At 36.9% G+C, this 23,535-nt stretch overlaps 1 protein-coding gene across 4 annotated transcripts; it reads left to right on the forward strand.

Annotated features, from left to right (window-relative positions):
• Positions 1–1,625: 1,625 nt before the first annotated feature.
• Positions 1,626–23,491, forward strand: mapk9 (mitogen-activated protein kinase 9). Of its 4 annotated transcripts, none has more exons than XM_084386944.1 (12): positions 1,626–1,951; positions 8,273–8,424; positions 9,332–9,461; positions 10,613–10,671; positions 11,067–11,205; positions 13,115–13,280; positions 13,382–13,453; positions 16,678–16,860; positions 16,963–17,087; positions 17,219–17,282; positions 17,532–17,603; positions 20,805–23,491. In XM_084386944.1, exons 2-12 carry the CDS (start codon positions 8,309–8,311, stop codon positions 20,942–20,944), a joined length of 1,266 nt encoding a protein of 421 aa, XP_084243070.1. In that variant the 5' UTR covers positions 1,626–1,951; positions 8,273–8,308; the 3' UTR covers positions 20,945–23,491. The 4 variants fall into 4 exon arrangements, with proteins under 4 accessions (XP_084243070.1, XP_084243071.1, XP_084243068.1 ...); XM_084386945.1 differs by having other exon boundaries at positions 1,694–1,951; positions 17,231–17,282; XM_084386942.1 differs by having other exon boundaries at positions 1,813–1,951; positions 13,382–13,470; positions 16,599–16,860.
• Positions 23,492–23,535: the final 44 nt, after the last annotated feature.

Raw genomic sequence — 23,535 nt, forward strand, 5'->3', positions numbered from 1 at the left:
TAGTATAACCATCAGGACAGCAGGGATGTGTGAACTGAATTTGGCAACAATAAAGTGAATTACAGTAAAGTTATTGAATATTTTTCATAGAAAATCATAGAAATATTATACATTTACAATTGTATATACAACTTAAAATATTTTTTTCCCCAGATAAGTGTTGTAGTATAACCATCAGGACATCAGTGATGTATGAACTGAATTTGGCAACAATACAGTGAATTACAGTGAAGTTATTGAATATTTTTCATAAAATATATAAAAAAAATTCATAGATTTACTATTGTATATACAATTTAAAATATTTTTTTCCCCAAAATAAGTGTTGTAGTATAACCTTCAGGACAGCAGTGATGTATGAACTGAATTTGGCAACAATACAGTGAATTACAGTGAAGTTATTGAATATTTTTCATAAAATATATAAAAAAAATCATAGATTTACAATTGTATATACAATTTAAAAAAAAAAAATGTTCCCAAAGTAAGTGTTGTAGTATAACCTTCAGGACAGCAGTGATGTGTGAACTGAATTTGGCAACAATAAAGTGAATTACAGTAAAGTTATTGAATATTTTTCATAGAAAATCATAAAAATTATACATTTACAATTGTATATACAATTTAAAATATATTTTTTACCAAAATAAGTGTTGTAGTATAACCTTCAGGACAGCAGTGATGTGTGAACTGATTTTGGCAACAATACAGTGAATTACAGTGCAGTTATTGAATATTTTTCATAAATAATAATCATAAAAAATTTGCAAAAAGATATTTAAAATAAGTGTTGTAGTATAATCATCAGAACAGCAGTGATGTGTAAACTGAATTTGATGACACTATAGTGTGTGGCAGTGAAGTTATTTACTGTTTTCGTAGTAACGCTTTTCGGGTTTTGCACTTTTCAGACGGTCCCTTCGGATCTGTCTCTCTGCCGCCTGCGCATAGAGATCAATGTATTTTGTCCCCTGCGAGAAAAAGCTCGTTTGGAGGAAAATTAGGTTGTAGCTGCTTGTCTACATTACTACGATTAAAAAGAGGTGTTATTTGTGCAGTAACAACGTTTAGCTCACGAGTTATTGACCCGGGAAGTTCGAATCTGTGAATTTACTGCCAACTTTACTCAACTAAAGTGAACTCTATTTACAGAATACACCATGAAAGCCATAGCTACAGAATGTTTTTCAGCTAATTTTCTTTTTCTTTTTCCAAAGAAAAGCCCTCTAGGCTTTTAATTCGTTTTACAGAGATGTTTTACTCTGAACCAGGCGTATAGAGCATAAATGTTCTCCAAGGCTCTGAGTATAGGCCCTGCACAAAGCTACAGTGAATAATAAAAAATATTTATAGCTTGCACCTGCATCAATACTAATTAAATGCATTGCAAATGAAAGCAATTCTTCTTGCTTTCTTATTTACTGAGGATTAAATGGTGTTGAAATACTGTTTAATTTCTTTTAAAAACAAGAATAATGGTTTGTTGTTGGTGAACTTAAATATAAAATCCGCAGAGACGATACGTTAAATAGTCAGATTCGTAGTATCCTAAAATATTGTCTTTAAAAGTTATAGTTACACCTTACATGATATCAATAATGAATGTCTTCCTGCAACTTTCAGGCTGCATCAAAAGTTACAACTTGACCTGACGAGTGCGCCATTACGTCATCCCTCCCCAGCGCGCGCGCTCGAGACTCGAGAGAGGCGTCGAAAAATAACTGTCCCACCACCAACCTCCGCCCCTGCTGTCATGCCACGCTCTGGACTTCACTGTCAAGCCTCTTAAAAGAGGAAAATCTGATTTAACCATCAACCTGGCTGACGGTGTTTAATGTGGTAGCGATAAACGCCGACACTTCCGCGGTCCAGAGGATCTTTGCTGGCGTGCCTGCGTGTGTATGTATGCATGGGAGTGAACTGGAGAAAGCGAGGAGAAGAAGAAGAGGAGGTAAGCACGCAGCGAGCTAGCGAGAATTCATCCACCTCAGACAGTCGTCTATTTCTGTTAGCGACCATGAACACGTGCTTTCATGTTTTTACAAACGAGCGACTTGAACGCGCGTGTTTGTGCGATAGTGTTGTCTCGAAGTGGCAGTTCGCCGGGAGTTTGGCATCGACACATCTGCAGCAGAGCTCTGGCCTCGCGCTGGATCAGGCCGAATCAAGTCTGACTCGCAGACACGCAAAAGAGCCTAGGACGAGCGTTTGTTACTGTAAATACATTTGTTTTATGCGTGAGTGATTAACTGGTGTGTGTGGTGCATCTTTTGCTTGGATGTTGCTAGCTGCTATTGGAGGACTAACGTTAACTAGCTTGCTGTGATGGAGCGAGTGCAACCTGGCAGGAGCCTGACCAGACTTGATAACGTGGTGGTCAATTGCACTGTGTGCTACATGGAAACTACACTTAATAATCTCTGGGTTTGTATTTAGTATTCATAAATTGTCATAGAACTCCGTATATATCATCTAAGAAGAGGTCAGGGATCTGAATGAGGTCAGTAGAAGTGTTGTGATGCATGAAAAGATGGAATGTGTTGACATACTACCAGTCAATTTAACCTCGCAATTCATATATGTGGCGTCCGTTATGTCCAGTGTAACTGACATGTCAGGAGGATTGAGTAACTTTTTAAATAATAAAATTAAAAATAAATAGTTTTGTATGAATCCCCCTAGTTCACATGTGTCTGCAGATTTCCCTTTTTTTCCATTTAGGGCTTGTATATGATGACATGTTAAATATTAGGTTTAGTGAAATAGCAAGCTTTCATTCAGCACATGGGTCAATGACATGATTTGCATATTTTTTTGTGTCCAAGTGCATAATTTCATTTTAAAGTAATTTGATAAATTCATGACCTATAACACTTCATTCTCCAAAAATGTCAGGTGGTGCAACTGTTCGAACATGAACAGACCAAGAAAACTATTTAAAATGGTGTCTGTTCAAAAAATGTAAAACTAAATACTATTATATGGCATAATTTTAGGTTTGAAACCTTTCATATAAACAAATTGTATAATTTATAAACAATTTTTGGAGCTTTATTTGTCAATGAGCCGCATAGTATTTTTTTATTTACTTCATAGTATTTTCCAGTATACTTTTTATTCATAGTATTTTCCAGTATACTTGTTATAGTGACAGGCCTGAGGATAGCTACTTAGATAACAACTACTACTGCTCATTGTTGACAACAAGTAGGCCTAGTTATTAAGCTCTGGTTTTGTTTCAGGTTCTAGGTCTTTACAATCTAACATAGGCTATAATGTTAATATAGGTAAATGCATGTTATTGATTTTATTGTGAATGTATATTTATTTATTTTAAAATTGATTTTAATTTTTAATTGAAATATCCTACCTCAATCTTCTGGTGAAAACGTCAGTCTTCATTTTGGTGGTGTATGCCAGACTTCTCCATTCATTTAGTACGCTTTACAGCTTTATCTCAAAATCCAATCACAGATGAATATAACCAAGTCCCTACGCTACTTTTTTTTTTTCGATAATCCGTAACACTCGGTTGTCACAATAAAGAAGAAAAGATCTGTCGCAACTACTTTTTCATCGCAGTTTTAACATTTCATCGCAGTTTCAACAAATTGTGGTCGGCACAATGTTTATTCTGCAAGTGAACCTGTATTTCCTTGTTTGAATTTTCTTTTAACTTTTTTATACCTGTAGATTTGTTCATTGTTGTTGAAGATAAGTGTGCAAGTCACAACCTGTCAATGTTGGTATCTACCTAATTTGACTTGCTTCAACCAACTGACAGATGCATTTGTGCCTAAATACTGTTGAGTTTGATATACAACATAGGAAATATCTGCTTAAATGTTGATATGCCTTTTTTATCTTAATAATGTGCAAATATAGAGCATTTTATTATTTGTACTGTAAGTGGCCCTGTGATAATAGACCTGCTGTGACCCATTTTCAGGTCACGGCCCACCAGTCACTACTGTTAGAAAGAATATTCATCTTATTGGATCTAATTTGACTAACAATACAATGAAGTCATCTCAGAGATCCTCAGACTGCCCCAATGTTCATGCATTTTAACAGCAACCTAGTTAGAGAATTAGTTAGGCTACATGTATTGCTTACGAGACACTAATACTTAGTCTCATCTTATCAACATCCAACTCATTTTGTCTGGATCATATCTCTCCACAGCTGTCCTCCCATTTGCCATGTTTGTCAGGATATAGTTCAGTTGTAATGGTCAGGGATGCATTGACAAAATGCTCTTTTCTCCCATATGTGGAAACATGGCCCTGAAACAGCTTTCGGACAGAAATAAAATTCAGGCTGGTGGTCCTGTTGGCTGCAGCATGCTAAAACAGGGCAGGCCGTTTTGACTGTGATTTAGCGCAGCATGGCCTAGCAGCATGACTGTTATTCAGGCTGCTGGGCATTAGCTGACTCATGTACCACTGAGAGCCGTACGGCCGTGGAGTCTATGCGGAGGGAGAGGGTTCTAGCGTCATTGTTGCTCAAGCTTGTCTTGTCATACACCACAAGATCAGCCGAATACTTTAGCTGGAGCAGAGATTAGGGTTGTGCCGATAGAATAGATAATGATATTGTGTATCGACGATAGTCAGATATAATGTCAAAAGCATCAGCTATCTGCGATTATCGAGAAGATTTGGCATTTCCAATTAATGTATTAAATATTATTAATATTATTAAATTAATATTAAAAAAAGATTGACTTTTCAATACATATCGATACTGTAATATCTTAAACACTTCCAATGCTAATTTTCCGCAGAATAGATACACAATTCCAGCTGCGCTCTCCGTCAGCGAGTTGACACACAAACCCTCCTCCCCTCACTCGTTTTATTTGCTCCTGATGAATATGGTTGGTGTTGCACGCAAAATAATTACCAAATACCGGTCTTGGCGAGTATTCACGTAAACACAGTCAGTTTTGTTTTAAGTGAACGTAAACACACGTGTAGGTTAACAGTATAATGGATCAGTGTAACAGCAGCCTAATATTCCTGCTGTCAAATTATGAGATGATATTAAAATATCTATATGGCCATTTTTTTCCCATGATATCAATGTCAGAATTGTGGCCAGCGAAAATGTTCAGTAACTTTGTTAAGGCTGGTGCGCAAAAAAGTTAATATCAAGCCCTGATTATGTAATTTAAATGATATTATTGCAGTGACAGTCTATAATAGGTCCGAACACTGCAATAATTCGTCTTCAATGAAAATTAAGAGCAGCTTTATTTTAAACACGAATTTCAAAAAGAACTTGTTTAAAACAAAATACTTCTCTTCTAATTTTTTTTTGCTGCGGATGGGCCTTGGGATGTGTTGAAGTAGATTCATCTCTCGTCGCCTCTGAGAGAATATGTGCCGTTATTGCAGCATCAGATGTCAAAAGCTTGGTCAGTCTCTACTTTCACTTACTGTAGTGAATAGTTGACTGTGGTTTGAAACTTCTTCACTCGTTCACTGCCATAACTCTTGTGCAAAGTTTGCGCATTGCTTGTGTGATGTCCATTGGCTTGCCTTGGTTTAAAACTGAAATATTTCCAATATTGAGACGCGAGATTTTTCTTTATCACCAACTCCGTCTTTTCTTGCAAAATGAATCATTTTTGTACGCGTCAATCGCGTTACAAAAAACGTTTGCAAAAACTGCACGGCAAATTGCCACTGTACACGAAATTGTTGCTACATTTTCGCGAGTCGCTCCTGAAATTGCTGATTGACAGTGATATATCGTAAAGGTATTTATCAGTGGATCCTTGTTGCTGCCTGTTTTTTTTATATTCATTTTGATGTCATCTAGCACTAACTTGGAGATAGCACTAGATTATGGCAAATATTTAACTTTTTAACAGCACTATTTATTAAAGTGTTGTTTAAAATTATTTATTTATTTAACTATTTATCTCAATTATTACTTTCATTCGTATGTGTATATTTTCATGCTATACACTGTTGTGATGCTAAATTCACTTAAGCATCACAACTGATTTGACATTGTTATATAAATATTATAGATTAAAAATATTGATTAAAATAATTATAAATGTAAATCAATTTAAACCAGATATCGGTCGGATTTTTAATTTTCACTTATGAAGAGTTGTATCTGATAATGAGGAACATATGGGTTAGGATTGTAAACGTGCTTCAAACTGTGATGTGACTGATTCCTGTATCAGTTCCTGTAGTCTGGAATTTCATATCAAACACTGTGATGCTTCATCTCTGCTCCATTACAATATTGGATTATTGGGCTTGCTTTAAATGGGATAGTGTTTAGCCATGGTGTAATAGGATCTAATGGCTTTAAGGAATCAGCTTAACATTTCTAAGTCCCAGCTCACTGTTGAAACCTTTTTTTTTTTTTTTTTTTTTGTATATCAGTGCCAGCTTTGTCTAATATTGGCATGAAAGTTATCTAACTATAGCACTTCGTCTTGGTTTGGTTTACTGATGAGTCACTGAGGGATGTTGAACATGTAAAATGGAAGTTTCAAATCACTTTGGGATTTTCTTTGTTGCATAAAAAATGACAGGAAAAGCAGAAAGAGGATCCCTCAGAAAGACTGAATCCCACAGGAGAACCTGTTTACCAGGTAGCATGATATTTCTGATATTTGAAGGCATTTCCTCTAAAAAGACAAAAGGTTTAGTGTTTGCTGTGATGTAGTTTGTGCTCTTGCTCTCAGAAGAGAAAGAGAGGACATGAAAGAAAAGCTTAAGATTCAGACTTCCACAGCGAGTTTGTCAGATGACACAAACAGAAGAATAAAATGTTGTTTGCGTCAGTGCATTTGACAGGATATAAAGAGTAGAAGTAACTAGATTCATCGTTTCTCAAAACATTGTTACACAATGTCTACCATGGGCACGTCGTCCATTGACGCGATTCACCGTAACGACTTCACGTAGAAAAGTAATACCACACCTTTTCATAAAAGGCCCTCATTGAGTGTCTCAGCGAGTTTCTGTCGGCCTAGTTTTTCCGGCGTGTTTCTGTCCAGCTGCTTTTTGGCAAAAACGTCTGTGAGAGATCACTCTGATTGACTGTTCAGCTTAGTGAGCCAGTCCAGGAGGAGAAAAAAGAAAGCGATGCAAAGCATGCAAACGACAAAGAGGGCAAAATGGTAAGCAAGCACGGCTTTGTTTTGCCTTGTTTGCTCTTTAGGCTTCCCTTTTTTTGAATGGTGAATACAGACTACTGCCACATGCTGGTAGAGTGGGCGATGTGACCAAAATCTTATATCACGATATGAGTAATTTTATTTCACGAAAACTATATATATCACAATACAGTTATTTTTGATGATTTCATGATGATGAGTTATGATTTCAATGATGAATTTCATAATTCTTATCACCATTTTCAATATCACAAAGCAAAACTAATTGACTACTAGCCTTAAGTAAACAAAACAAAACTCAATCTTACTGGTAATTTATATTAAACAGTGATAAAGAAAGAACAAAGAAACTAATACAAGCATATAGGAAAACAAAGTACAATAGAACAAAGACACAAATGAAATAGACCTACCTGAAAACTTCAAGCACTAGAAGACTCAAGTATGTGTATTTAACCGTTCAAGCCCAATTAGTTCTCACACGCTTTATGAACAGTGGCTTCATCTCTCAGGCAGTGCTGAAAGCACGCGCATATAGCGAAATGAGTTCTCTTTCGCTGCTTATTGCATTTCAACACTTTAAAGTTTAGTAACCAGTGTTAAATGAAAAAGAAAAAATAAGCAATTGTTTTTTTCCCCCCTTTTGTACTGAAAACATACCGAACCGAGACTTCAATGTATGTACCGAACCGTTATTGTGTATTGTTACACATTGTTACCTAGTGGTTTGACTTTGTTCAAATCCCTTACTGTAGCTAATTAGAGAAGGATGTAAGCTTTGCTTAGTAAGGTCAGGGAAGTGTATGATTATGAAGGATAGATATCACTTGTTTGTAGTTTTTATGTTTGTTTAAATGCATCAAGAATGGCCTTTCAGTGGACCAGTGCTTTTATCTCTGTGCTCTATCTCTGGCTTGACTCTCTAATGGCATCCTATAGGTATCCTGTGTCATTCAGTATGGCTATGCATTATATCTGATTCTCCTTGGGTGAGTCATCGGCAATGTCATCCCCCCACACGGTGCAGTAAACACGGGGGAGTGAGCTCAGTATGCAATCATCGCTGCCACGTCTCACATCACCTCTTCATCTCTCTCATCTACTGCGCTCCTTCTCTCTCAGGTTTGATTTGTCTCACGGCACTCAGTGGGAGGAGCCATGACTGAGGGGGAGGGACAGTTTTACAGCGTGCAGGTGGGGGACTCCACCTTTACGGTGCTCAGGAGGTACCAGCAGCTCCGCCCCATCGGATCCGGTGCCCAGGGTATCGTCTGGTGAGTGGGCGGCTGGAATTAGCAGAGGGTTATCTACCTCCATACTAATGATGTCATCATCACACATCCCATTAGGCATCGCCTGTCTCCGTTTGTCATGAACGCAGCAGATGTGATTTTGTCATTGACCTGAATGTCTCATTAGAGATTTGGATTTATCTGCAGTAATAATAAGGGGGATTTTATTGCCAGCTGCATGTCTAAATTGTTTATTGAAAGTGCAGGAGATGCACACTAAACCGTACGATACAGTAATGACATTTAGAAGGGGATCGGGGTACAATTGGACGTTGCCCATGCACAAATATGGATATGAATCATGTTTGAAACTCTGATGATGGTTACTACAATGATGAATCATGTTCTTTCTGCCAAAACTTTATTATAGGAGCATGTTTTATTAGATTGTGCTAGCTAACCCTGGGAGATACCTCAGTTAACTCTTTTGAAGAAATTTACCAGTGTTTTTAAGTCTTCCATCAAAATTGCAATTTTAGGGTACCTTTTATTTGACTTATTTGATTACTTCTAACTATTTTTTTCTATCCCATTTACTTATTAAATAGTTTTTATAAGTTTTTATTTTTGTATTGCATATCTGAATGTACTTCTCTTTTATGAATGCATTTATTTTATATAATTGTATTTCTCTTTTATTATTATTATTTTTGTAAAGCGCTTTGAGATGTAGAAAATAACTTTTATTCTTCTTATTATAAACCAAATATACTTTTAGAGTTTTTTTTTTTTTTTTTTTTTTTGTAGTAGCAAAAAACCTGATATAGTCTTACCATAGATATTTCTCGCCATTAAAATAGCCACAGAAGCTGACATGGTGTTAAAAAACAAACAAACTACAATGATGAATGTGATTATTTGAGTGTGCCTGTTTTTCTGCCCCATTAAGCTCCGCTCTGGACACCGTACTTGACTCCCCAGTTGCTGTAAAGAAACTGAGCCGGCCCTTTCAGAACCAGACCCATGCGAAGAGGGCCTACAGAGAGCTGGTTCTGCTCAAGTGTGTTAATCACAAGAACGTACGTCCCCTTAACAGTGCACTCTTCCACTCAGAAGTACAATTTGAACTGACTCAAGCAACTCTATTTTGGTCAGGGCTGTCGCACCTACGGACTGTTTTTGCTGGAATGTCAGACTTCTGTCTCACTCACCGGTTAAGAATGTCAGAGGAGTAATGGTCTAAACAACTACCTCTGATATTTCTCTCCAATTGCCTGTCACTGAACAGCCTATTTTGGCTGAGAAAACAATGGGAAGTTAAGAAATAAGAACAGGAGTACCACATAAACACAGACTGTTGGCATAACCTAAATTAAGATGTAATTCTTGGACTAACATTACCCAGTTAGAATGTCTTTTTTATTTTATTTTTTAATTTTTTTAAGGATGTCAATTTTACAAAATTACGACTATATTGGTATTGCAATTTTACTATTGCTACATAAAGTCTATTTTTTTTTTTTTAAATGATTATTATTAAATGTAAATATTTTTGGCTGCACATCTCAGAGAAATGCACTACTGTTTTGTTGCTGAATAAATTGCGTTTTTGAACAAAAATGTTGAAGGAATGATTCAGTGACCCATTCATCAAGTCACTTCATTTAATTTTTAGTTAATGGTAATAATTATTATTGTTGTTGTTGTATAATCAGAATGGGAATTGAATGGGTTTCATAAAAACAAAAGCGTGAATGTTACCTGAGACACGACAGACATTTTTTTACATTAATGACTTTGTGGAGGGCTTTGAATGCCATGTAACTGGTGGCCTTCAATTGGTATCCTCTAAATAATTGTTCAGTCATCTGTATTTTAAAACATTTAGACTGTTCAATATGAACTTAAATTTAATTTAGCTGTAATTACTGTTAATATTATTAATAATAATAATAATAATACAATTATTTAAACATTTCTTTCAACTTTGGATTGATAAATATATTGAATCTAGTACATAATATACTCATATTGATTAATCTGCAACCAGTAAGCATATTTGATTAAATTATTCATTTGATAGCGGACAATTCTCCAGGGACTACGATGCTTATCATTGAAAATCAGATAGTGAGACCCTGGCCTTTGTTGTCAGGCTGATTCTTATGTGTAGATTATTCCAGATTTGTTTTATCATGTTTCACTTTTTCTTTTTTTTTCTTTTTTTCAGATCATCCGTTTGCTTAACGTCTTCACGCCTCAGAAGTCATTAGAAGAGTTCCAGGATTTGTAAGTTTTGAGTTTATAAATTCATGCGTTTATGCTGACCTTGTAATTTAGTGTAAGCAGAGTTTGTGTAGCCGGTCTTTTAGTGCTTTGGCCCTCGGTGTGATTATTAACATTCATAGTTTTGCTGAGACCACAATGCAATCTCAAGAGGAACTGATGAATTGCACTGTCCTACTCCTGCATGTGATAATTACAGCTTTAGGATCGAAATTATATGTTATTAAATCAAGATTAATTACAACTCCTGACAACAGCACTTCTATTGCCGTTTTATAAAAATGTTGCTGACTCAATGTATTAAGCTTGGGATCTTGGCTTGTTTTATGCTAGTCAGTACTATGCATGAGCTGTACATGAGAACAGAAAACCCTGAAGAATCTGGTTTCTCTCCTCAGGTACTTGGTGATGGAGCTGATGGATGCTAGCCTTTGCCAGGTGATCCACATGGACCTGGACCATGAGAGGATGTCTTACCTGCTCTACCAGATCCTGTGTGGCATCAGACATCTACACTCAGCTGGCATCATTCACAGGGTGAGATGTAACTACAACTCATGTGGCAGTTAAGTAAGAATAAAACTAAAATAATTAGAAAAACTGAAAAAAACATGTAATGCCTTAAACTTAACTTAATGAAACAAAAATGACCATATTAACTAAACATATTTGTTTTATAGTTTTTTGGTCTGCTGTACATTATAACATTTTGCACCTTGATTAAAAATGATCCCACTTATTAACATGGCTTCTTAATAAATACATTTAAATGAAAAATGGATTTGAGTGAAATCTCTTTATTTTCTAAGAAACAGGCTACAAAGTGATATGAAAGACTAGCACCAGTACACTTAAAACATTTGTACAGTTCAGCAGTCATTATGCTAAAATATGTGACCACAGAATGCTGCCATTGAGCAATCATATTTAAGTATTTCAGAGAGTATACACAGTGATTGTGTTTTCTTTGACTCTAAACATTTCTAAAACTACAGCTAAAATATAACTTCATCAAATACTAAGCAAAAGCTGATGTGGGAGTTGATGATTGTTAAACTAAACTGAAAATTTAAATGAAACTAAATGAAAAATTCTAAACTATAATAACCTTGTATGGATGGATGGATTGATTGAACTTAATTTTCCATCAAATATGAAAATGTTCCTTCTCATAAAAACAAAAAACAATAATCATAATCATTCAACAAATTCAAAACAACCACCCAATAAAAGTATTCTTTCTCACGAACGATGCTTCTTACCCTTACTTAAAGCTGCAGTCCGTAGTTTTCCCTCTTTGTCGCCATCTCTGTTCGAAATCTGCAATTGCAGTTATTCGCGGAATTATCAACTGTACGTGCGTTGTGACTCGGCACGGCACAGCGTGGATGAATCCAAATTTTTGAGGAGAATGTGCGGCTGTCAGTCACCGCGCCGGTGTGGAAACTGTCATCCGGAATCACAGATTCTACTTTTTGGAAGTATGACCAACATAAGAATTTTCACCGGAAAATGTCGTCTGAACATCCACTAGTAACATCCACTGTTGTTCCGACCAACTAAGGGGGGAAAAGCATTGCAGTAAATCGCGCTGATTAAATCTAATGATCGCTTATCATATCACGTCAAACCGTAAAAATTATACTTTTTTTCTCAAATTGTTAATGTTAACAACATCAGCATTGCGTGACTACATTTAATGCCCTTCCGATATTTATCTTTGTTTTCCCATGGGCCGGTTGCAGTCTCTTTTTTTTTTTCTGTAGCCACTCCGAAGTCTGAAGTCTTTTGCATTTTACAACGGGTGAATCTCCAGTTGTCACTGGTGATTGTCGTTTGAACCTTTCTGGATCTGCCATCAAATTGATAAGTTTAATTATATCAAGTGCTGTGAGAAAAGGCTATAAATCTCCACCACAAACATCCTCACACGCAATATAGCCAACTAGACGAGAAACCTTTGTGTACAGATGTGACGTAATGACGCAAAGACCTGTTCGAATTTCCCACGGAAATCCACCAGTACCACTGGAATTAAAAACATTATTACAAGCTTACCGTTTTGAATCGAGATGAGGCAAGCAGATAGTTTTGAACACTGGCTGGTTATGTACCTGCTCAATTTATTTTGGATAATTTTTAACCCAAAAAAGTTACGGAATGCAGCTTTAATTTCATTCAATATTCTCACTGCCACTGGTATAAAAGAGTGTTTGAGGACTTTCTTTCAGATGGAAGTTTTACAAATTCAGATAATTTGTATAATTTGTACCCTACTAAAGGCTTCAAGCTCAGGTTTAAATAATGGCAAACTTTTTCTTTCAATAAGTAAAGACTGAATCCAACATGACACATCACCAGCTGTGTTCTCTGAGCCATTTGACATTACAGTATACCAACGTGTGAGATTGTCTTTCAGCATGACTGTATCATCTCTGCCCCGCAGGATCTGAAGCCCAGTAACATAGTAGTGAAGTCCGACTGCACTTTAAAGATTTTAGACTTTGGGCTGGCCAGAACCGCCTGCACTAACTTCATGATGACACCCTACGTAGTGACCAGATATTACAGAGCGCCAGAGGTCATCCTCGGCATGAAATACAAGGAGAATGGTAATGCTATTTTTATTGTATTTTTTTGTCAGTAATATTCTTGAAAGCCATTGGAGTGATAAAAATAAAATTGTTATTAATATTTGATTGTGTTTTGCCAGTGGATATCTGGTCGGTGGGCTGCATCATGGGTGAGATGGTCAAAGGGAGCGTCATATTCCAGGGCACTGATCGTATCCTCTTGATCCTTGTTCAGTAGCTTGTCCATAATCACCTGTGAAAATATGCATTTAAACTATGCATTTATATAGATGTAACTTTTAAATGCAAATTAAAGCATAGAAAGTAGAAAGTAGAAAGCTTTTGTAACAAGCTGCCGTTCAAAAGTTTGGGGTCAGTTCAGTTTTTTGGAAAGAAATTGGTAGTTTTATTCAGCAAGGGTGCATTAAATTGATCAAAAGTGACAGGTGACAGTAAAGAGATTTATAATAAATAATTAAAATAAATGCTGAATGCTGTTCTTTTGAACTTTATATTCATCAAAATTGTTACAACAGTTTTCAACATTTGATGACAATTTTAAATGCTTCTTGAGCACTAAATCAGCATATTAGGCCCTGTCCCAAATGGTACACTCCGGACTTGTGGACTTCCTCAGAGTCCACACTTTGGTGACGTCATGTAGTGCAGACCTATAGGGCCCTTGGCATGAGTCCACGAGGGTGCATTGAGAGGTATTTTTGGGACAGACTCGATCGTCACGCCGGAAATAACGGTCTGGTTGTTGTTGGACAGGAGAAATCACATTTTTGCGCTCCGACGTCTTATCTCCATGTCAACTACACAGCCTAATTTTACAGTTCTATATTTTGATATTATGCATGCCACCTGGGCATTAGACAATAGATACGTCATGCTTATTTAAATGATGTATACAGGTGTACATAATAATACATAATGTTCCATTTGAACTAAGATTACAATTTTAACACATAATGAAAATGTTCTTGAGTTTCAGATGAATTTACAGGTTTTAATATTCATACTGTTTATATATGACTCAGTAAAGCCTTGACATTCGGTTCTATTTATTTAATAAATCATAATGCGATCGTATTATTCAACGCGCTATTATTATGTTTGAGTCATCAACCACTGCTCAGTGACCATAATGTTTTTATAAACTGTAGGTTACAACTGGTAAAATGTACATCTAGGTCATAAAAAAACTTAATATTTTCTTCTCAGCCATGTTAACAATTGTCCGTGAGCGAAACCTCCTCCCATCCGTTGTCTGATTGGCCTTTCGCAAGGATTCCTGGGTAGTTAAAGTGTGTGGAGCCTGCATCTATGCGGGCTTCGCGGAAGATTGCTTCAAGGGTACAAAGGGGGCGCTGCTGAGCATAGCGCTAACATGCTGAATAAATGAAACCTTGGTGAGCATAAGAGACTTCTTTTAAAAACATTTTAAAAAAATCGTACTGATACAAAACTTTTGAACGGCAGTGTATAGTGTGTGTGTGTGTGTGTGTGTATGTGTATATATATAAATATATGTATTTTTTTCACAAACCGCCTGCAGTTCTATCATACAACTATGGGTGTGTGAAACCCTGGTGTGATGGATTAGACATCATACTGCTTGTTAGGGGTGTGCATTGGCACTGCCCTCACGATTCGATTCGATTACGATTCACCAGGTAACGATTCGATTCAATTCGATTCTACGATGCATTGCGATGCATCAAAATTCTACTGCACACAACAAGGCAAAATTTTCATCAGTCATGAGGCAATACAAGCAGTCAGATATTGAACAACAGATTTTAATTGGCTGCTGTGTATTATCACTCTCCTGTATCTTTGACATAAATGTCATTAAATAAAATAAAATTGAATGGTACATATTGGATATGACATTTTCAAACCTGAAAAAGAAAGCATAAATCACTGCTTTCAGTGCTTTGAATGAGAAATGTTTTTCTTCTCTCTGCTTGAGAACCATTTGAAATTAAATTTCAACTTTATTGTCCAACTCAAGGCCAGAAAATAAACAGTGTAGGGTGTAACGGTTCACAAAATTCATGGTTCGGTTCAATACGATACACTTGTGTCACGGTTCGGTACGTTTTCGATACAGCAAAAAGAAAGAAATGCCAGAGAAATTTCCTTGATTTTTTTTTTTATTCTTTTTTTATTAGAACTAACATCATAAAGTATGACTTTTTTTTTTTTTTTTTGAGCAATGATGGAGCTATAATTGACTCTTCTTAGGAGCATATAAAACAAAACAGCTCCTTGGAAAAAATTAAATGTAATATTTTGTGCTTATAAACAAATGTTTATTTTAGTTCATTAACATTTGAGGGCAGCAATGTTATTCATAATGTCGAAATAAATCCGACGTAATGTTACTTGAAAGCATTATAGCCTACTATTCCTGCCAAACTTCCACAGTTGCAGTTAGTGTTACTACAGTAAATCCATGGTGAATATTGCAGATCTGTGGACACTGGATAGTTCATTCATGTCACAATGTTGCTTCCTGGTTTCCACGTCAGCGCTGTTTGATCCGTTATAACGGAGAAATGTGAATGTTTCTCACTAGATCTCGCAGCGATGTTATTACTTTAGTGGCGAGTTCAAATGCTTTCTTTACTGGATCTCTTAGCGTTGTGTAGTATAAGATTGGCTCGCGCTGCGTTGGTCCAAACTGATAAACAGTCCGTCACGAGTAGCTCAGTTTCGTTCCGCTTACATTGCGTTTGCCATTTGATGTTGTGGTCGCGCCAGCGTCTACATTATGAGCGCGCTCACATTTGAAATAACCGTTCGGTTTGAAAATGCGTGTCTTGTACCGAACGGTTTAGTACGAATCCGCGTACCGTTACACCCCTAAAACAGTGACATAATCGATTATGGCACTTTGCCGCATCGATGCTGAATCGTGCATGCCCCGCATTGCGATGCATCGCCGAATCGATTATTGTTGACACCACTACTGCTTGTCTCTGAATAGTTCTGGTTAACACTTTATTTTACAGTGTCCTTGGTACACATGTAGTTACTATAGTAATGACTATAAATTATACATAATTACATGCAACTAACACTAAAACAAACCATAATACGTCCCCAACCCTGTAGAAAGAACATGTAGTTTATTTATACTACTCTGTACTTAAATGTTTATAATACACTGTAACAAGGACACATTAAAATAAAGTGTAACCTAGTTCTGCAAAGTATCATTCACTCGTGATTGTTACACGTTTGATGTTACCGGTCTGGTTTTGGTTTAGCAAAGTTCATTCATACTTCATGTCTCACTAAATATTCTTTTTTTTTTTCTTTTTTTTTCATCTGTGTCTGTCCTAGTCGTTGAAAAATAAGCTGTTCTCGGTTTCAATTCCATGTGAATCTTTCACCTTGACCTCCTTAATTGAGTCAATCTCAGATATTGACCAGTGGAATAAGGTAATTGAGATACTGGGAACCCCGTCGCTGGAGTTCATGAACCGTTTGATGGAGACTGTAAGGAACTACGTGATGAACAAACCTCAGTTTCCCGGAGTCAGTTTAAATGAGCTTTTTCCCGATTGGGCCTTCCCATCAGAGACCGAGCATGACAAGATCAAAAGTAAGACATCCCAAATCTTCCATTTCTGTAACTTTGCTGTCTCTCTGAGTGCAGTCTTAATGGTGTACTAAACAATTACTTTTTACATCATTCCTTATGTAGCTAGTCAAGCACGAGACCTGCTGTCCAAGATGCTGGTTATCGACCCTGAAAGCCGCATCTCTGTGCAGGAGGCCCTCAGTCACCCTTACATCCACGTGTGGTACGACCCAGCCGAGGCCGATGCGGTCAGTGCACCCTTTCATGTCACTTTGTCCTGTCCAGTCAAGTTGAAACTGTTTTACAGGGGACACTTGTACAATGCCAAGGAGGTTCCCCCTTGAGAGAAGGACTTGTAATGATTGTTTTGTGTGTTCAGCCGCCTCCACAGATATCAGACAAGCAGTTGGAGGAGCGGGAACACAGCATTGAGCAGTGGAAAGGTACAAATGCCCTCTGCTATCACTAACTCCTTTTGAGCTATACGCTTCTTGTGGAAAATTAGTGCCTGCAGCAGAAATGATCACTGAAGATCTTTTGCATTCTCATTTATTCTACAATAATGGATAGTTTTTCAGTCTTGACCTTATAAGCTAATGTCTGCTGAAGGGTTGAGTTTATTAGTGACTTGTAAAAAGATGGGAATGGACAAACTCTGCTTATGTTTTCTTGGGGGTTTTCTCTTCCTACAGAGCTAATTTATAAAGAAGTAATGGACTGGGAGGAGAGGAACAAGAATGGAGTCCTGAAAGAGGAGTGTTTAGGTGAGTCACTTGTACAAATGTGAAATCTGTGTATTCATCCAGCTGTCTCTGTCTAGTTGAAAAAGATTAATGCTGAAACTTATAGAAATTGGGTTGAATTTTGACTTTGGACTGTAAACAGATGAAAATAATAATTCTAGATAAATTTGATGAATTTTGCCATACTGAGCAGAGGTGATATATATAGATATTTCACCTATGTCACTTATAAATCCCATTTATTTCAAATAAAATTAGTGATTTAAGGTGCATTCAGTATGATAATATGACGTAACCACTGTTTAACTAAACGCCTGAGAGAATCCTCATGCTCAGTGGCTGCCGCCTCTAGATACACGTGTGGTGTACTGTAGTTTGTGAATATTGAAAATGTGGCAAATTATCATAATGTACCAGCAGAGACAACGGGAGAATCAGTACCTGTACGTTCAAACAAGACGAGCAGAAAAGATCTGAAGCCAGAAAGACTGACAATGTCAAAAAATCAGCATAAACATTACGGCAGACATTTTGAGCATTTCACTCACGTTTGTGACTAAAAATAGATGTGTGAGAACTGTAAAATGTGTCTGTAAAAAAAAAAAAAAAAAAAAAAAAAAATTTTGTCTGTAATGACTTGAAAGTCATAAAAAATCTTAATTATCTTAAATGGTAAACAAACGTCATAATGATCATTTATGAGATCATTTAAAGAGTTAAATTAGAGGATGGAAAAACTGAAATTGCGATTACAGACTAATGTTGTTATTATTATTAAACTTCCAAAGGCTATGATTTTATTAAATGTATATCAGCACTGCACATTTCAAAGTACAAATGCAGCACTGTTGCACGTTTACCAGCTTGTGGTTTCAGAGCAGTTGAACACCATGCTTTTATGCCAATTGATTGCTTATGATTACTGTTGATAAATTATGACAATGTGTAGTTGATGGTGTTCGTATTGTAATATTTTTTTTAAGATGGTTGTAAGAGTGTGTGTTTCATCTCCATCACCTTTTGAGTGAGCAATAGTAAAGTGTACAAATTCCAAAATAAGAGTCCTGGTGCATTTCAGGCTTGTTCATAATTAAAAGTGTCTCATTATGCATAGTTTTTTTCACCTAGGTATTATTGGCATTTTGGTTGTGCGCAGGGCTTGACATTAACTTTTTTCCTCACTAGCCAATGTGGCTAGTGGTTTTCCAAAGTTACTAGCCACACAGCATTTTTACTAGCCACATTTTTGTTGTTGTGAAATTACCTGATAAAAGTGGACTATGGCGTGCTAAAATTTACTTGTAACAATGGTTTTACATTTAAAAGGGTTGTAAATCTAGTTCATCCACCCAAATCAAGACTACATAAATATATAACAATACAGGTCATTATCATTAGCTCTGATAAGGTTGTGTGTAAAGCTCCTTTTTTAAAATAAAACCATGTATTATGTATTATATGTTGCCACATTGCTCCACCGGCATACGACATAACTCCAGCAGGGCAGCTAGCTGTCTCTTCGATTCTTTGTTGTCGGTCACTAGCGACATTACTCATTAGGGCTGTCAAAATTGCTCAAAAATGACCTTCGAATATTCCCTCTAAAAAAAACACACATAGCTTATCTTCGAACTATTCGAACATCTGGTTGCACATTTTGTCAATGACGCGCATTACGTCAATAACAGGACAAATTAATACAAAGAGACATAACTACTTGTATAGGTAGTTTATTTAAGTTTAAACATATTTGACAACGTATTACCTACACGAAAACAAGTAAATCAACTAATGGCCAAGACCGCAGACCTCACTCACTCTCGCTCGCTCACTCGCAGGCACTCTTTCTCTCTCTCGCCCTCCCTCATGCTGCGTTCACACCAAACGCGAATAGAGCGTCTGGCGCGAGTGTAAAGACGCGTTTACGCGTGTCTGGAGGTCTTGCGGCATGAATGAGGCGTCACGCGCTCTGTGCAGTTTAAATGAACAACAACAATAAGCAAATGTTGAGTGCTGATCAAGAGTTTTGTGCAAGCAATTTAAGGTCGCGACTCTTATATAGCAGGATTCATTCAGTGATTGAAACAAATATTATTAACATTAATTTAAGTTTTACAGTATATAGAACCGACATTGAACGCTCCGAGCGAGCTGTGCTGTGGTAAACATGGAACTTTTCCTTGACATGAAACGGTAAATAATCAAACCAGTGGAAGCCTGCAGTGCATGAAACTGCTGTATCTACCTTATTCATGCAATATCTATTCAGTCAGTACAGTACACTTCAGAAATGTTTCTGTTTAACGTTAAATAAAATGATCCCTCAGGCAGCGCGCCCACTCGCAAAGCAGACAGCCGCGCCTCTGCTACCGCGGGCGTTTTTCCACATTCGAATATTAATTTTCACCTTCGAAATTCTGTTTTTTAAAACTATTTGAATATATATTCGAATTTAGAATATTCGTTGACAGCCCTATGGGATTTGTAGTGTCGTAATGTCACACTTATTTCAGATGCCTTTTGAAAAGACTACAATTATTCAACCCGCCAAAGTGGCTAGTTGGAGTGACTGCTTTACCCGCCACGAGCAAAATCCACCCGCATTTGTCGGGTTGGCGGGTGTTAATGTCAAGCCCTGGTTGTGCGAAACCATCTGGCATTTAATTCAACACTCCTTAAACTCTTGTAGCTTCTGTCTGGGTTGCCCCATCACAGGAAGGAAAGACTAAAAACATTTAACACATATTCAAAATATAGATTTGACTGGTATTGGCACAATAACCAGTTTATTACAGTTCAATTAATTAATTATTTTACTTATTAAAGTTTGAAGCAGGAGGAGTAAGCGTCAAACCCTGCAGGATGGAAAGATTTGATGATAAAGTAGTGATGTCCTAGATTCTTCTTTTGTGTTGGACAGTTAAGATAATTAATTGTCGCTGTCTAAAACTCACTAGTTTCACTGTAATTTATGTAAAACTCAGAGACGATCATGCTGATCCACGTCGATAGATGGCAATGTAGCATCTAACACCATTGAGGTTTTAGTACTTAAATACACAAAGAACAGCAATGCTAATGCTAGCTAAGTAACTGCTGAATTACTGTCAGTTACTGGGAAAAAAATTGCAAAGTTATCTGCATTCAATATAACAATGTTAGAAATATTTAGTGCATTATCTTGGGCCCTAATTTTGATGCAGTGCTCTGTGTGTGTTGTAGATGGTACGGTGAACAGCAGTGCCACTGCCTCCCAGTCGTCCTCTATTAATGACATCTCGTCCATGTCAACGGAGCAGACACTGGCCTCAGACACTGACAGCTCCTGCATCGACACCCTCACGGGGCCGTTAGAGGAGTGAATCAAGTGACCTCTTCTCGCTTGTCACGTCCCTCTCCCTCGCCAGTGTGGCCCACGCCGTGATCTTGACTGAAGAGAACTGTGGCTGCACGTTCATACAGCTGCAGGTTTACACTCGTAATTGTTTACTCTTGCTTTTTTCCTCTGTCCCATCTCACGTATACAAACATTCATGTAATATTCTTAATTATGTCGTGATTGATCAAACAAATCTTTAGCCATTTCTTGTATGTTTAACTGCATCTTCACACTTTTACTTTTAGATTTTAAAAATAACGGTTTAAAAATGGGTAGCTAGGTAATAGGTTTATGCATTAATGCATTCACATTTTACTTCATATAAACTAATATTAATTACCATCTTATCCATCTAGTGGAGTTATTATTATTAGAGAAGCATGTGTGATATCTGGATCTATCCTTGTCATTTATGTCCCCTCTCTCTGTGCGATGTAGCTTTTATCACTGTTCATTTCATCACCTAAAAGAAGCACAGATATAAATTCTCTGACAAATTTATAGCTAGTGAGCCCAACTGGAACAAGTTCCTCTTACAAGTATTGCTGCATGATAACAAAGAAGACTTACTAGACAGACCATTTAACTACAGATCACTGAAATATGCCTAAACACATCTAAGAAATGGAACAATAGTGCGTGCCTCTGTACATAGTCACCATTCATACACCCATTTTAAAAGAGAACCTAATGATGCATTTCTGTTGGTTAGGGTGTAGTCATGTGTATATATACGTACATAGATTTTGTGTAAATGTTCTTTCTTTGTACTGTGGAAACATTTTTACAGCTTCTGAATATGATTTTGCATGTGTACTCTAAAACAAACTATGTATGGAACTTGAAACTGATTTTAAAAGAAAATTGCACATAGAGGTTTCAAAGTGAGCGCATATTCGGTTTAAAATGAACAAAAACGTGCATCTAGATCTGAGATGGCAAACTGTGGATGCAATATCCTAATCAAAGCCCCTGTTCCTCCTCATTCCAAGGGTAATTAATCACTGCTGGCAAGTTCGTGACATCTCATAAGATTGTACATTTAATTGCATGAGCTAATGCAAACCATTGCCTTTTTTAATTTCCTCAGACTTGAAAAGCCCATAAGAATGTTGTACAAAGCAAATTTATGGTTTCTTTCCTTTTTAAAAAACAGGATTGTCAGCAGGTTTTTATTTCTTCACTTTCCTCTTGAAGATTTATTTTTCAGTGAAACACTGAAGAATTTTCATGTTTGTATGGCCGTATCATTTTTTTTTTTTGTATATGTATATTCAGCCTTAGTTTACTGTGTGCAGACTTGCAATTCAGTGACACTGTGGCTAACCATGCACTTAGAGACCCTTTTTGGACTGTGTTCTTTAACACTGGTATTCATGATGGAGACCCAGCCATTCAATTCATTTGTCAACCTTTCTGCTTCCTTTTTCATCCAGTGTTCAAATGTTGTAGACTGTATGATGTGTCCTGTACCCTAAGTTCATTGTTATGCATGAAAACATGAGCCCTCTTCATCTAAAACTTGAGGACATTGCAGAAACCTGTCCTTTTGTTGTAGAAGACTAAATTGAGAGCCTCAGAAGGACATTTTGAGTGTATTGAATTTTTGGTCCTCCAAGCTCTTCTGATGGACTGAAACATGAATGTAGAACTTTCACTGATGGACAGGCCTGGAGGATGAACTTAGCTCCACCATAACAATCATGCCTTAAGCGTCTCTCTAACACCATCACTGCAGCTTGGCCTGGAAATCACAAAATGATTGACAGAAATGTGCCTGCAATCAAGTTTTTTTTTTTTTTTCAGCAGTCTGGAATGTTTGCTACCATGCCACAACCTCATTGAGCTTGTGAGATCTCATTTGGTGCTTCACCTTACTTCACCTTAAAGTGATCATGTATTACAACGACGCAATAGTGCATTGTTCCATTTTCATTTCGGAGCCTCATGCACATTAGTTTCACTGTTGTGGACTCATTGATTCCTCTAATGAATACTGGGGATGGACCTCCGTGTCATTTAGACCTCCAAGACAATGAACAAAGCTGGCTCACACATTCTCAAGGGCTCTTCTTTTAGGTGTCTGTTTCCCTTGTGGGAGAGGGTGTGTGTCCTTGAAAAACGGTGTTTTGTCACTGACAATCTATCACTAGAGGTGGAATCTGTAATGACTTGAATAATTATTGACTTCTTGGATATTTACTTCTCAGACTATCTTCCTAAGAAAACCGTTCTCATGATTGTCATCATCAATCTTCTCAATCAAATTCTGTAAAAGGAATTAATATCTAACTGCTCTGTGCTAGTAATGTCTGTTTAGTTTTCATGTGTTTTGTATTGTTGTGCTACATATGGGTGCCCTCTCAGTGGGCTATGATGGGAGTTACCCAAATCACGAACCTGTCTGAAGCATATGCAAAACTTAAATGGGATTCTCTGTCTACAATAATAGAGTGAGACTTCTTTTCTCGATGAAAAGAAAAAAGAACCACATGTTACGTCTCTGTCCAAATAAAAATCTCAAACTAAAGTAATGTTTGATGTGTTTATTTTTTTTTATTTTATTTTATTTTT

Source organism: Rutilus rutilus (genome assembly GCF_951802725.1).
Source record: "Rutilus rutilus genome assembly, chromosome: 18".
NCBI classification, from domain to species: Eukaryota; Metazoa; Chordata; class Actinopteri; order Cypriniformes; family Leuciscidae; genus Rutilus; species Rutilus rutilus.